The 15634-nt window shown below is 36.3% G+C and overlaps 1 protein-coding gene across 5 annotated transcripts in view; it reads left to right on the top strand.

Moving 5' to 3' along the window:
• DYM (dymeclin) overlaps window positions 1-15634 on the top strand; it is a 308671-nt gene that overhangs the window by 75155 nt on the left and 217882 nt on the right. For all 5 annotated transcript variants that reach the window (XM_074355333.1, XM_074355335.1, XM_074355332.1 and 2 more), the window contains 2 exons: window positions 4244-4369; window positions 5736-5878. In XM_074355333.1, the coding sequence (XP_074211434.1) occupies window positions 4244-4369; window positions 5736-5878 (269 nt within the window). The remainder of the gene's footprint in view (window positions 1-4243; window positions 4370-5735; window positions 5879-15634) is intronic.

Below are 15634 nucleotides of genomic sequence, written 5' to 3'. Positions count from 1 at the left end.
ACTGTTTACTATGTCTGTTAGTCTGTTTCTGTTTTGTAGATGATAGAACTCATTGTTCTTTGCTTTTTCCTCTAAGAATTGTTTTTTAAGAGTTACCTGTGATACTAAGTGAACATCTAGTCTGTTGCTGTTAAAACTGTTCCATTCTGTGCATCCATGACATTTTACTTACCCAGTTCCTCAGTGATGGACTCCTGGAGTGTCTCCAACTTGGCAACACCACAAATAATGAATGTCTTTATATTATTTATGTATTACTGCACAGTAAACTGCTCTAAAAGTTAGCAGTTTAAACCAACATTGTTTCAGTTTTTCAGTTTCAGGAATCTGGGTACAGTGTAGTTTGGTGCCTGTGACTCAAGTGTCTCATGAGGTTGTAGTTGATCTTATTTATATCTGAAGCCTCGACTAAGGAGGACCTGCTTCCTAGACTTCTCCCTTGGCTGTTGGCAGGATTCAGTTCCTCTAGGCTTGTTGGACTGAGTGTCTCCGTTGCTCACTGGCTGTTGACTGGAGGTCTCCCATAGTTCTTTTCCAAGTGTACTTCTCTGTATGTTAGCTCACAACAAGGCAGCTGGCTTTCCTTAGAGAAAGCAGATAGAAGAGCAGGAGCGGGTGCCCAACACAAGCCGTGGTCTTTTCGTAAGCCAGTCTCCTCTCAGAAGTGGCATCCTTTCACTTTTACTATATTCTCTTCTAAGCAAGTCACTAGGTCTGTTCTACACTCAGGGGGAGGCAGTTACACAAGGGCATGAATAGCAGGAAGCAGGGATTATTGAGGGTCATTTTAGGGGTTGCTTACCATGGTGCTCAGACATATTTCTGTGAATTTTTCTTTGGCATATATACATATACTGGGTTACAAATTGTTTGCTGAAACGACTGTTTTGGTTAATATTCCTTTTAGTAGTACATGAGGGTTTATATGTCATTATGTGCCAGCCAATACTTTACATTTTCTAGGACATCAGGGGACATTACATTGTTTGAAACTGACTCTTTGTATCTTTTGCTCTTTTTTTATTTTTCCTACTGGAGTTCTTGCCTTTTTCTTGGCCTTTTGCAGGAGTTGCTTGTGATATTCTAGATATTACGTCCTTGTTCCTCTTCCATTCTGTCATCTGCCTGTTAAGGGTTTGTCCAGGGTTTCATTTCTTGAGCAATAATCCTTAATTTTGATGTAGTTAAATGCTAGCTGTTTATTTACTCACTATATGGTTTGTGCTCTTAGGCTTTGTTTAAGAAGCTCTTGTGCTTTTGTTATAAACTTGTTATACATTTTCCTCTATTAATTTTAGTGTAATCATTCACATCCAAGTCTTTAATTTATCTGTAGTAGGTCTTTGAGTATGTTGTAAGATGGGGATCCATCATTATTTTTCTTTATGAAATGAGACAGTTTTTCCCAACACCATCTTCTGTACAATCTGTTCTCCATTGATTTGCGGATTCATTTTATTGTTCGTTCCCATAGAAACACAGGTTTGACTATACATTCAGTTCTCAGTTGAGTTCCATTGATTTGTCTTCTTTTTCATGTCTGCTTGCAAATACCATACTATTTTTCTTGCCACAGCTGTGTAACTGGTAGAAGTCCCTCTCTTCACTCTGTATTTTCAAGGATGACTTAGCTATATGTTTATTCTTTCATAAAAATGTTGAGTCAATTTATGACATTTCTGAAAAAAAAAAACTCAGTGGTAATTTTGGTTGTTGATTGTACTGACTTTAATTTGTTTCGAGTTATCATCATAGTATTAAGTCATTCCATTCAGATCATCCTCTTTACCCTTTATTTGTGTTTTAATACTAATAAATGGATGCTGAGCAGTAAAATGAATAGAAGTTATCCTGTAAATCAGTCAACAGCATCCTGAATCCTTTTTTCATGAAATTCCCTTTACATTTTTGTTGCAACAAGTATTCCTTTTGTTTTATGATTATATATTACATGGCCTCAACATATATCTTCCCTTTTTATTATTCTAAGTTATGTATGCCTTGTACACTATGCTGATGACACTATTCAGGAAGTCCCAATTAGTTCCAATCAAAATCAGAGCAATAAAGATCCCTCTGTCTCTCTATCCGTTTATCCATTTAGTGTCTGTTATGAACTAGAGTTGGTAATACAAACAACAACTGAAAAATGAAAGGGTCCCTAGCTAGACACTCATGTGTTCTAGTAAGGAACATAGACTTGTCTGCAAATACTTTAGGTCTTAAGTTGCGTTTTTAGAGGTGCTTTCTTTTGATCCCACAGTTAATATCTATCTCAACAGATAGAGTTTTTATGTGTGGGCTTGTGAAAGCACACAGGAGGGACCTCTTAGCTCCATTTAAGAAAATTTGGGGGAATGAAATTTTAGCTTGATAGGAAATCCAATGTCATTTTGAGTCAATATTCTTATGTGCTTTAAGCTTTCCCTGCCTCCCAACATCCAAGCCTCTACTCTTCACTCCATAGCAGTGAGAGAGGATGGTCCAAGGGTTAACACTTTACTCTGTTCTCTCATTTGTAATGTTGTTTGACCCAGTTTATTTTGAAAGAGACCAGCCCTCTGTTCTCAATCTACACTCTTTCCTTAAGGTTGCTACACCTAGTATTTATTAATAGTTATAGTTTTTAGTTTAAACAAACTAAAGCAATTTCTTTCTGGATCTGGGACCTAGAGTAAGATGTTCAATTGTAAATCATCACAGTTTTAAAAATTACTGATGACTGAATACATTGATAAATGTATTGGAAGTGGTCACCTATCTAGATAGGCAGTACCCTGTGGCAAGATATTTGTTCTTTCAGGATTTGGCTTTAAGCTCTGACCCAGCTGGAAAGCCCAGCCAATTGCCTGTAGAGTATGAATTCCTGACAGAAATAGGCTGTGTGAATAAATGGTTATTGTGATGCAATATCTTTTGGGTTCTGAGCACTCAGATTATCACTAATGAAGACTAATGAATTGTAATAATGACGCATCAGTATTGTCTTTCATCCAATTCAAGAAATAAAAACAAATGCAAGGATTGCCTTTCATATGGTTAATATTTACAACAATAATTATGGAAATTTCAGGAAAGAGAATTGTTCTACAGTACTTTAAAGCCAGATTTCTGAGTAGAAATGAGATTTATTCATTACATAATAAGATCATTTGCATGGGCCTCTATTGTTTTGTATACTTTGCTTTTATTTAAAAGCCATTTCTATCAGCAATAACTCCTTAAAATATCTGATAGAATTAGAACTTAAAACTCTGGTAAGCTTACCCAGCTCTAGAGCCAAGTCGTCTTTAATTGTTTAATGAGCTTCACTTAAGTAGGTGCTAAGTATTTTTCTTTGCGTTTTTCATGAATATTTCAGTTGTGTAAAAATATTTCGATATTCCTTTGGAGCTGTTACTCTTCTTGTTGTGTTGTTGAGATTTCCACTTTCCTGTTCTAACATGTTACTGTTCTCCATAATTGTGTTTAAATTTTTGCAATAATTGAAGATTTCTTTATGCTTTTGTTCCTGTTTATACTCCCTGCTCAACTGAAATTTCATTTCTGTTTTATATGATCTAAGATTTGTTTCTAAAAGGGGTTAATGATCTTCAGAGGACAGCGGTAGTCCTTCATAAAAGAAACATGCTTAATAAAATAGGAGTAATTTGTTTATTATTCACATTGTGCTGAACAGGCAGAGTTGGCCTTGAGAAAATAGACACTTAGAGATAGAAGATCTAGGGTATACCATTGTTCTTATTGTAAAGTGATTATCAACTCAAAAAGGCATTGTTTTCTTCCTTACACTGTGGCTTCTCTTCAGTTTTGCAATCTGAGTATTTGTTTCTATATTAACTGAACAGAGATGAACACAAGGGCTTTAGAGTGGACCCTCAAAGCACAGCACTGCTGGGAACTGTTTCTATTATACACTAATAGACTTGTCATTCAGTAATAGATGGGAACTGGGAAATAGGAAAGTAATGGGATATCTGATCCAAGTACAAGAACTAACGACAAGGAAAGGGTTTCGTATTTTTTACTTGACTTGATTTTTATGTTAAACATATTAGCATTTTTTTAATAATCTAGAAACATGTTGAATATTTTATGTTAAACATATTAGTATTTTTTTAATAATCTAGAAACATGTTGAATATTTTGATTTGAGTTTTTAAATGTGTGGGTTATTTAGAAAAGAGCAATACCTTAATCTTCCAAAGTGATCATTGTTCTGATTTGTTTCCTATTTTCCCAGTGATATTACATATGAAATATCAGTTGAAGCTGTGTCAACGATGGTGGTTTTCCTTTCCTGCCAGCTCTTCCACAAGGAAGTTTTGCGACAGAGCATCAGTCACAAGTATTTGATGCAAGGTCGATGGTATGTTTCTATGTTTCTATTTTAAATTTGTCTAGTTTTGTATTGTATAAATCTGTATTTCTCATCTTGTCCTCTTACTTTAGTGTTGTCCCATGTTTTCAACCAGACATTTCCTCTGGTTGTTCTTTCAGAACTTCAAACCCAGCATGTAAGGATCTGCTTTCCTGTCTAAACGGTCTGTCCTGTCCTCCCTGCCCCTATCATCGCCCAGCTTCATTACCTTCTCTAGTGCTTTCTTTGTAGAACTGAAACTTTGAAGTCATCTTTCTCCTTCCTTCTGCATCATTCTCTGTCTAAGCAGTCATCTAGTCATATTTGTTCATTGAAATTATCTGTATCTTCCCCTTCTCACTAATCCCATTGAAGCTACTACTGTAACCTGTGCCCCATCACCATGTGTTTGGATTACCCCAGCAGTCTCTTAACTGACTGTTCCTACTTTCCTTTAGTCAGCAAATGCTTACTGTGCACTAACCATGTGCCAGGCGTGTGTTAGGATGTGGAGCTTTGCTCCTGAGCAGAAGCTTACAATCTTCTAGTGAGTAGGGATGGGAGTAGATAAATATTCAGTGCACACACACACACATACATAGGCACCTGCTGTTGATATAATCTTCAGAGAACTTCATTTGGGAGGTTTGTCTTTTTCACATCCTTCTTGCTACCTTGGTTGTTATCTCTGTGGCACCTTCTTGCCACCTTGATTATACTGTGGCACGTTCACAGAATACTTTAGGGCTCTTTTGGGGATATGTATTTGGAAACCACTGCTTATAGGGATGAAAAGGACTTAAGCTTTGGCTCAGTGGTCTATTTAAATGTTTTCTCTAGATTGCAGGAATTGATTTATCACCAATTTGTGGACAGATGTCCCTTTTAACCTATTTCCTCTTCCTTCTCTCATTCCATTACTTAAAAGCAAGGAGTATTAACATTAAAAAGAAATCTGTGTACATATGGATATGTTTTTTGTATGCATGCATAAATTAAATAATTTTATACTTTTAAATTCTTACTTTTTCCTACTGATTCCAAGTTACTACCTCCCTTCAACTGCCAGGTACTGGATTATACACTGAATTTATCATATCTCACCTGTTACACAGATTACAAATAAGATAAGTGAAGCTTAGGAGTCGAGGTGATATATGAATGACATATGGCATAGTAAGAGAAAAGCCAGAATTAAGCCTCAGGTCTGACCTCCGAGCCCACGGTCTTCACTGCTGTGTGACGGTGCTAGATTTCTTTGAATTGTGCTAATCCTTTTATGTCAATAGATTATATAGGTTATATTTACCATGATAGAAAATCAGAAGACTTCCCTAAATATGGGCTTCTTTTCTTCTTTTCTCTTACTGTGTAGTCTTCCGTACACCAGCAAGCTTGTGAAAACCTTACTGTACAACTTTATCAGACAAGAAAAGCCACCCCCTCCGGGATCGCACGTTTTCCCTCAGCAGTCGGATGGGGGAGGCCTGCTGTATGGACTTGCATCGGGAGTAGCAAGTGAGTCTTGCCTGACTTTGTCAGTTCTTTGATGTACATGGGTTTTATCCAATTAGTCATAAGGAATTCTGCCACTGCTAACTTATAGATTGGATCTGTGCAGCTGACTAAATGTGAAATACGGAAATTAATTTAAAGTATTTTTTCCATTAGGTGCAGTGACTTATACAAGGCAATATATGCAAATAATGAATAGATTGTTTACCTATATGGCACCATTTTCCAAGAAGAATATTTATGAATATGCATATTGCATGAGTTCTAGATGTACAGAATAAATACATTTCTGCCCTTGGAAACTTTACTGTTTGTGTTTCATGAGGAAATCATTCTGTTTTAGGGGTTTTATTGGTTAGGATTTTACATGACTAGTTAAGTGTAGTTTTTTTTTTATTACACATGGAGTTTCATTTGTTCATTCTGAAGTGGCACAAACATGAGTTTTATCAGAGTTGGAAGCAAATTTCATTAACTAAGGAAGTTCTTTCCCACCATACAGTAAAGCCTCATTTCTGCTCCACAATGTTCAGACTAAAGAGAGTTGAGGCACAGGGGTACTCTGGCCCTCCCCTTTGTTAGTGTGGAGGACCTGGGCACGTGAGGTTACATCAGCTGAACTTCTGCTTTGTTCTGAAGGAGAGACAAACTAGACTGACACCTCGGCAGTTGTAAGGTCCGCCTGGGTGCTCCTGGTAAAGCAGCTGTGTAGGTCCTACTTATTAATTACATCGGACAGATTTCAGCTGTTTGAAGGGCTTTAAAAAGGAGCTGAGTTCCACAGCCGACTTAGGCTGTGACGTGCTCTCCATGCTTGGGCGGGAACATCAGTTTGATAGGAAGATGGAGTGCTCTGTGATAACTTACGGAATGGTGAGTCTTGGGAACCTCTTTGAATTAAAAGACTTCTGTTGACTTTAGGAACTGATCTCTGGACCTGGCTTTCTAAGTTTGCCTTCCTTTGATTTCTTTTAATATTGTGAGTTGAATTACATTTGTAATCGCCCATGGCTTTGTCCTTGGTGCTGAGCAGGCTGCCAAGAACAGCGGACCCGCAGAGGCTTGTTCTCTGGGTTACCCCTACCACTGCTCTCAGTGTTTCAAATGAGGAGGCTGCACAAGGCTTGCTCATGGGTGGCCTCTGAAGGCAGCACAGGAAGGACCTCATGTGTCCCACGGGAAGGCTTGATTAATCCATCAGTGTTCTCTTTTTTTCAATCATTAAACTGGTGGGAGTATTCAAAAGCTGAGTATTTTTCAGTACTCCAATATGGTTGGAGATTTTTTTAGAGGAATTAGTATAGGTTCATTAACTGCTTTCCTCAAAACAATGGCAGTTTTTATAAACATAGATTTGTGTGTAGTTCTTGATTTTCTTGCAGTTATGTGTTACCATAAAGAAGTCTACTATGGTATGTGGTGTCATTAGTACCAGGTGCCAAAAAGCTTGACTTGTTAATTTTAGATCTGCTCTGCATATCAGGAAGAAGTTCCTTCATTTTCCTAGCTCCCAGTTTCTTTGTCTATCAAATGTCTATCAAGGTTGCTATAGATGATCTCTGAGACTGTTTCCATGTAACTTTTAATGGCTCTGTGGTCTTTTCCCCTTCCATTAAGAAATTTAATATTCAGCTAAAGACATTAAAATTACGGTTTTTAGTGTGCCTATAATCATAAGATGTTTTATATCGCTTTTTAAAAAAGTTAACTGAAGTATAGTTAATTTATAATGTTGTGTTAGTTTCTAGTGTACAGCATACCGATTCAGTTATATATATGTATACATATATATTCTAGAGGTTATCATGCTAAATGAAGTAAGTCAGAGAAAGACAAATACCATATCATATCACTTATATGTAGAATTAAAGAAATGATACAAATTTACTTATTTACAAAACAGAAAGAGGCTCACAGACATAGAAAACAAACTTACGGTTACCAAAGGGGAAAGGTGGGGGGAGGGATAGATTACAAGCTTGGGATTAACAGATATACACTACTGTATATAAGACAGATAAAAAATAGGGTCTTACTGTATAGCACAGGGAACTATATTCAATATTGTGTAATAATCTATAGTAGAAAAGAATCTGAAAAAGAATATATGTATAACTGAATCACTATGTTGTACATCAGAAACTAATACAACATTGTAAATCAACTATACCTCAATAAAAAAGAAATTTAAAAAAAGTAAATGAATTTAGTGATCAGAAAATCTCTAACAGATTTGTGTAAGATAATTAAAAAATCTAAGAGAATATTTTATCTTTTTCATTTGCTCAGACTTTTAAATTTTACATAAAAATGTTTTGAAATACTGACTAAACTGAATACACCAGCCATGTTTTTGCTCATTCTCCAACTGGCTTTTCATTTTATGTGGTGCAGAATTTGGCCAATGACAGTCAGAAAGGAAAATTTGATTGTTAAATAGATATCACCCACAAGAGATTTCTCCTTGCTTCCTAAATGAACTTGCCTTGACAACAATCACCATGGTACCATTTCTTGCTAATTTATTATAATGTTATATTTTCTTTTTGATAGTTGGTTTATAAACTTAGCCAAAGATTTTAGTAAAGAAAAGATGCTGACTGAGCCTGAATTGCAGTAAATATTTCAAATGTGTAACTCAGATATATCAGTAGTATCAGTGGTTTTAGTTATAGTCAGTTAGGCAGTAATACTTAATGCTTACTTTAATCTGTAAGCACATTGCCTTATGCTGTTAGAAATGCTTTACAAAGCATGTGACCAAAGACCTTTACCTGTATGATTTGGTATGTGATCGAGCAGATCGTATGCTGGTAACACATGGTCAGCTCTGATTGCTATTAACAAAATGCAAAATGTTTGGTTCTTGGTCAGGGCTCTCTTACTAGCTTGCAAATGATTGCATGGTGTTTTCACATGGTATCTCTTCACCAGTGTCTCTTCACTGGTGTTTCTTCTTCCGCTCATAAGGGCACAGATACCATCATGGGGACTCCACACTCATAACCTCATCAAAACCTAATGACTTTCCAAAGGCCCCACCTCCTGTTACCATCACATTGGGGTTAGGGCTTACTGTGTGAAATCTGGAGGGACGCAAACATTCAGTCAATAATAGGCATTGCGTAGGTTGTGCTAGACTTCCCCTCACTGAAATCCTCAGTTTGGGAGGCCACTGGTCTTGTTAGTATGATGATAGTTAAGGCACCTTTTAATTCCAGTCAGCCTTTATTTTAAACCACAACCTGTTTAGTGGTAGTGGTAAGGATTGTGGCCAAAGTAGATCATTCACAGCCCATTCCAACCTCACTAATATATTTTTTAAAAAAAGAAAAGAAACAGCATTCCAGACTGCATAAGGAGTGCCTCCAAAAACAATCCTGTGATTGAAACAGATTATTTTCTTTTCTGATTTTGGAGACCACCACTTACATTGTCTTTTGGAGGGAATGACTCTAGATTTGGGTAGCTTGGTAGTATGGAGGAGGCACAAGTGTCAGACTCCGGCTGTTGGTATCAGACCTAGGTCAAATGCCAGTCCTGCCACTTACTAACAAGTTGTTCCTGGGCTGTTTAACCTCTCAGGGATTCAGAGTCTTCATGGTGAAATGAGGATAATCCCTTCCTTTTGTAGGGCTACTGAGGTGATCAAATGAGCAGGAGTGTAGGAAAGAGCCTGGCACCTAATAGGTACACAAGAAATGGTCACTGTTAGTAACGAACATTGCATAGTAATTAATACTTTAGAGATAACTTTTGTTTTAAAAAAATAGAAAAAAGCCAGTGACCTTATAATAATTTATAAGTTTACTCAGATTTTTTTTTATTGAAGTGCAGTCAATTACAATGTGTCAGTCTCAACTCAGATTTTTAATGTAAATAAATTATGAAAAAAATCAGATATTTGGTATATACGTTTTTATTAGAGACTTCAGACCGTCACTAAAAGAATTATATTGAAAGTTTATATTGTGAGAAGGAAAAATAAGTTGTAGCATTTATTGTTTTTCTTTTGATTTTACCCTTACTTCTTTGACTTTGTCTTTTAATATATTTTCAAGCTTCTAAATTGCCTCAGTGCCCCTAAGAAAAGGGTGAAGCAAGAAAACGTTGACCTTGAAATTTTGTGTGTGTTTTTTCATTATAAGACAAAGCTTTAATGTGACTGTGACTGAGTATTTAATGTTTTAAAGAGCCAAGCCTAATTAAATGTGTTCTGCCAGACTGTGCTTTCCATCACAAGTACTGAGGTTTTACACAATAACTTCTGATAGATGGCTTTTCCATTTGAATGAGCCATCAAAAATGTTTTTTTTCCCCTTTGCTTGCCGTGGTGGGTATCCCAGCCAAATTATAAGTCCAAAGTAGTGATTATTTGCTGAGGCAAATTCTATAATAGAGAAATTAATAAAGTAGAATTTGAAGATTAAAACTCATTTCTCCCAACTGCTATTGAGAAAGTTACTGAATTCATTACAACGGGTATTGTATGCAGTGGTTGTAATTTTTTTTATGTGACGATTGTTTTTCTCTTCAGTTTTGGCTTTTTCTGGGCTGACTCATTGAGAGAAAGAAAAACTACAGTAAGAGAAAAAGTATGTGGCACTCAGAAACAGGCATAGTTGTGAAAAGATTTCTAATTAAAAAGTTTTGAACCTTTAAAAAAAGAAAGTTTTTTAAACAGTAATTACATTCTTAATTCATTTTTATTTGGAATGATTTGGTAGATATTGTAAACCACGTGAAAGAATGACTTTTTTTCCTTCTTTTTTTTCGGGACTGAACTCGTCTTATGGCTTGTAAAATAGAATTAATTTCAGTTTACTGTGTCCTTGTAGGTGGTTCCTTGCAGGGACAGTGAGCATTTATATTACTGTCTACAACACAAAATGACCATATTTAGTTGTAGAATTGTAATAGAAGTAATTTCACTTTTAAGTGGTCTTTGAAAAAAGTATTATTTCAGATTATAGACTTTCAAAAAAGTGTTTTTTAATTGATACTCACTGGAAGTAATATAGTCTGAAATACAATATTGATTTGTTATATTTTATCCTTGCAGTTTGCTGACAACAGTTCTAAACAAGTTTCCAGAAATGACTTTGAAAGTCAGTATGCCAGCCCCCTAGTCTCAATCTCTTCTTAACAGATTTGAAGGGAAGATTGAGGCCTCTCTGTGCCACAAATAGTTGGGGAGTAAATTCATTCATATTCACCAGGAAGAAAGTAGAATAAAGGAATCAATTTCAGATGAAATCCTAGCAGTACTTTTCTAAGGCTTGCTATGAGTCTTGTTTATTTGGTATCAGTGATTTAATCTGGTTTATTTTTTAATTAAAAAAAAATTTTTTTTGTGGGGAAGTAATTAGGTTTTTTTTTTAAATTTATTTTTATTTTAATAGAGGTGCTGGGGATTGAACCCAAGGACTCCATGCATGCTAAGCACGTGCTCTGCCACTGAGCTGCATCCTCCCCCCTTAATCTGTTTTTGAGACTTCTGTAATGTAATTTATTTTATTGTGGAATTTAAAATATTAAAGATATTTTAAAAACAAGAATACTAAGGTTATGAAATTCTGAGTTTTGAGAATGTAAATTTTATTTGAAAAAGGAAGCAATTAAAATGACTTTTAAAACTTAAATTCTTTCATGGTTTTAAAATTTACATTAATTTCAGCATGAATGTTTGGGGTAAATATAAAGATTAGATTTATTCAAGGTTACTTGCTGACAGAATCTGTGAATGGTAGTAAAAAGTCTCATAAATTATAGTTGTGTAGTTTTGAGACCACCTTTTACATGAATACGTAATTTAAAGTTTAGTGTTCGGAGGTATTCAAAGACTTCCCTCTTAAAATGTCTCTGCGACTTATTTTGAAATGCATTAATAAAATAAGCTACACTGCTGGATGAATATAGGGATGCATAGATGGATAGGGGTTTTAATCACAAATAGAGCAAAATGTTAATGTAAAATCTAGGTGGTGAGTGTATGGGTATTCACTATGTAATTCTTTCAGCTTTTCTGAATGTTTGACAGTTTTCATAATAAAATGTTGGGGAAAAAATAGAATCACTATGAGGATGAATCAGTGTTGTAGTTTCAGTTTGTCCATTAAGAAGCTCCCTCTTAACGCCTAATCCTTTCATAATTGCTAGGTAAGATTCTGAAGGATGTGGGGTCTGGCCAGACCTGGACTCAAACCCTTACTGCAAGCTGACTTAGCTCTGTAACCTTGTGAAAGCTTTGTATCCTCTCCAAGCCTTTTCCCATCTGTAAAAATGGAATAATGATTCCCCGCAGGATTATGATAAATGTCTCTTCATTTTTCTCCTCTTGTACTTCGCCAGACCATGGTTCTTGAAGGCCCATTTAATCCAGTTTGAATGGTAGAGAGAGAGGGAGGTACCATTCATTGTGCTGCCTAGCAGCCTCCAGTCACTTCTGCAAGGCCAGAGGGGTCCCACACTTGACAGAGACGAGGCCAAAGAAAGGGAGAGGGGAGAGCAGCAGCTAGCCAGCCTTACCAGCGGGATAGTGGATTGGAAGAGAATATAGCTTTCTGAGCTGGAAACCGGGCCCTGTCTCCTACTAGTTTTGTTCCTTTCAATTAAGTTACTTCGTTGGATCCTAATTTTCTTGTTTCGAATATAGAAGTTAGAATATCTTTATCTATGGGCTTTTGTTACATGTAAATAACGTACAGCGAGTCGTGAATTAAGTATCTAGAATATGGTAGATGCTAAAGACAAATACTAGTTACCATTTGCCTGTCTTTCCCCCCTTTCACCTGTGTCGATTTCTCTAGTTTTCCAAACACCTTACATATTTTTATTTTATGTGTTTTATGTTCCCATAACCTAGCTGCTTAGAAAATTAAGACAGCCTACCCCTCTTTTCTGGATTATACAAAGAGAGGATAAACACAGGTCCACCAGGAACCTCCTTAGCATCCTTAACCATATCTTCATCAAATTGAAAGCCTTGCTAGTAGCTATCAGTACCATTTTTCAGGCCATCTGAGTGGTGTAGAAGCAAGCCAAGTTGAGCTAATTTTGCAATTAAAAATGTCATAAGTTGCTGAATCACATATTTTCATGCTCTGACAGGTATTATATTTTCTGTGGCTCCTGATGCTATGGATTGAGGGTATATATTGAAAAGTTTTAAATTTGTCTTTTCAAAACTCTTTCTAATAATACTTCCTGTGCCTTTTTGAAGTTGGTCAATTCCCAGCCTCCAGTTTGTTTGTTTTAGAAAGTGTACACAGATTAACAGATAGTAGCTTTAAGAGAGGAGGTCTTTTCAATAGAAATTATTCTGAAGTATAAAGCTTTCCAGGAATATTTCTAAAAGTAAGACTAGTTTTGCCTACTTACACATCTTTATGGCTCAAGAGATGATGCTTTGTGAGTAAAATAACAATCTGTGGATTTATCTCTTTGTTTATTTTTAAAGATCGTTTCTAGACTGTCCCAGTTTGCTTTCAGTTTCCTATTCTTGTATGTTGTCGTTTCCCCCCCAGCCCCCCATCATTCTTCTCTGTCTTCTTTGCTCTTGGCTTTCTAGCCACTGCATTTCTTGGCATTAGTTTGCTGCTCTTTGTGGCCCTGACATGAACAACTGCTTCCATCTCAGGGTTGCCAGTGCTGGAAGCAGTGATGGCTACAGGAGAGACTTCGTAGTCATGAGTTTGGGAACCTTGGAGTAAGGGTCTGAAGTCATAGGTGTAGGCTTGGAGCAGAGTCAACTGGAGGACTAGAAATACTGCAGAATGTAGAGAGGGTGGGACCTATGCTGGGTGGCCCGATCCATATAGCTTCTCTTAATTCTAGACCCTAGTCTGCTGTGCAAATGGGCTCTCTCCCTTTATTACAGCTCCGCCTGTGAGAATTTAAGTCTGTGTCTTCTTCCACTGTGTTCACTCTTAACTTTTTACCAGAAATTTGTCAAAATCTTTCCTCCACGTATGGCCCTATTCTCTATGGTTGTGAATTTATACTTTTAATAATGCCTTTTCATTTAAGAAAAATTAATAGACCTTTTTTTGAGCAGTTTGGATTTATAGAAAAATGAGCAGAAAATACAGAGAGTTCTCACATTACACCCCTTTCCTCCGTCCCAAGTTTCATACGTTTTTTTATTTTGAAAAGTACAAATATGTATATATATTTTTTAGCAAATTAGGGTATTTTGTTTCTTAATACTTTCATCGTATTTTTAAAATAAAACTTGATTCAAGTTTTCTCTCCCGTAGTCTGGATTTCTTCAGTAACAAAGCATTCACATGTAGGGTTCTTATTACATGATTACTGAGAGATGTTTTCACATTATCAGTGATTTTGTGGACCTTTTGGTACAACAAAATGATATGATATATCCATATGTTTTTAAATTTTATCTGCATGTTTAAAATTCTGGCAGAATTAAATGATAATTGAGCTGATTATTTGAAACATGTTTATTTTGAGAAATTAAAAAAATCATGTCTTTCGGTTTTTCAAGCAGTCAGTGTATCTGTCTTAACCAGAAGCCAGCAGGCAAAGAAATTTGGAAAATAGAGTTTGGAGGTTTCTCAAATCGGAGGTGGGAGGGGTATGGAAATGAGAGCAGAAAGGCATTAAATGGCTAGTCCTGTGATCCTTATTTTATAGAGGCTATGTAATTTCATAAAGTCACACAGCTTCAAAATCATGTGTGGGTCTCTTCCTCCATGCTGTATATATGTAAGATATGTGTATGTGTGAGTTTATAAAGTCTTAAACATTGTTGCTAGGGGCACTAGAAGTTATGAAAATTAAAAGAAATAAGATTAGCTATAATTCTGTCACTGTAACAAAGCAACTGTTTCCAGTTTTTCATTCTTTTTCAGTCCTTGTCCCTATGTGTATGTATATATTTATACTTACAGCAAATTAAATATTAAAGTAAGAGGCACTTAAAATGTGCAAATAATATCAAATTTGATCTTGTCATTAAGATTATGAAAATAAAATGGTATATTGCTATATACTTGAAAAATTTGAATACTAATAAATAAAGGTACAATTTAAATCCTAGCTGTTACTTTTATTAGTTTCAGTTCCTGACTTGGTCAAATCAGGAGAGCAGGCAAATTCTTGCCGTAAAGCAGCTAAAATCTCTTCCCTCCTTCTTTTGGCTGTATGATTAGTAGCATGTTTCGAGGTATCCCGTTGCTCATATTCGAAGGGAAGATGTCATGGAAAGAGTGCCAATACTTCTACCAATTCTCATGTTGTTCATTAAAGCTCACTGGTTTCTCTGGGATCAATTGTTTCACTGAGTGAAGGTAAAGAAAGGGCTCAGAAGACAGGACATGTCAGGCAAATTAGCTGTTCCATCACCTCAGGTAGAACAGGCATATTTGGGGGAACATTGCAAAGGATTTATTCAAATGTGGCATGGTCATGACTGCTGGTTTGTCTCCTCCCCCATTTTAATTGATTACGCGGATTCCAAGGATAGATCCTATTTCTCAGTCCTCTTTGCCACCACGTATGATTTCTATTTTGGCTAGGGGAATGTAAACAGGAATGGTATGGCCAAACTTGCAAGTGGAATTCTTAAAGAAAGTGCATGTCCTCATCTACTGACTTGAATGAAAAATGTGATGCCTGGAGCTGGGTCAACCGTAGTGGGTCATGAGTAAATTTACGAATGGAGACCATTCACGGTGGAGCAACACGAGGAAAGGAGCCTGGCTCTTGAACAGCGTGGAGCAGCGTGAGCAGCTCTGC

This window comes from Camelus bactrianus, chromosome 30 (assembly GCF_048773025.1).
Source record: "Camelus bactrianus isolate YW-2024 breed Bactrian camel chromosome 30, ASM4877302v1, whole genome shotgun sequence".
Classification (NCBI taxonomy): Eukaryota; Metazoa; Chordata; class Mammalia; order Artiodactyla; family Camelidae; genus Camelus; species Camelus bactrianus.
This window is presented reverse-complemented; position numbering and strand designations above follow the sequence as displayed.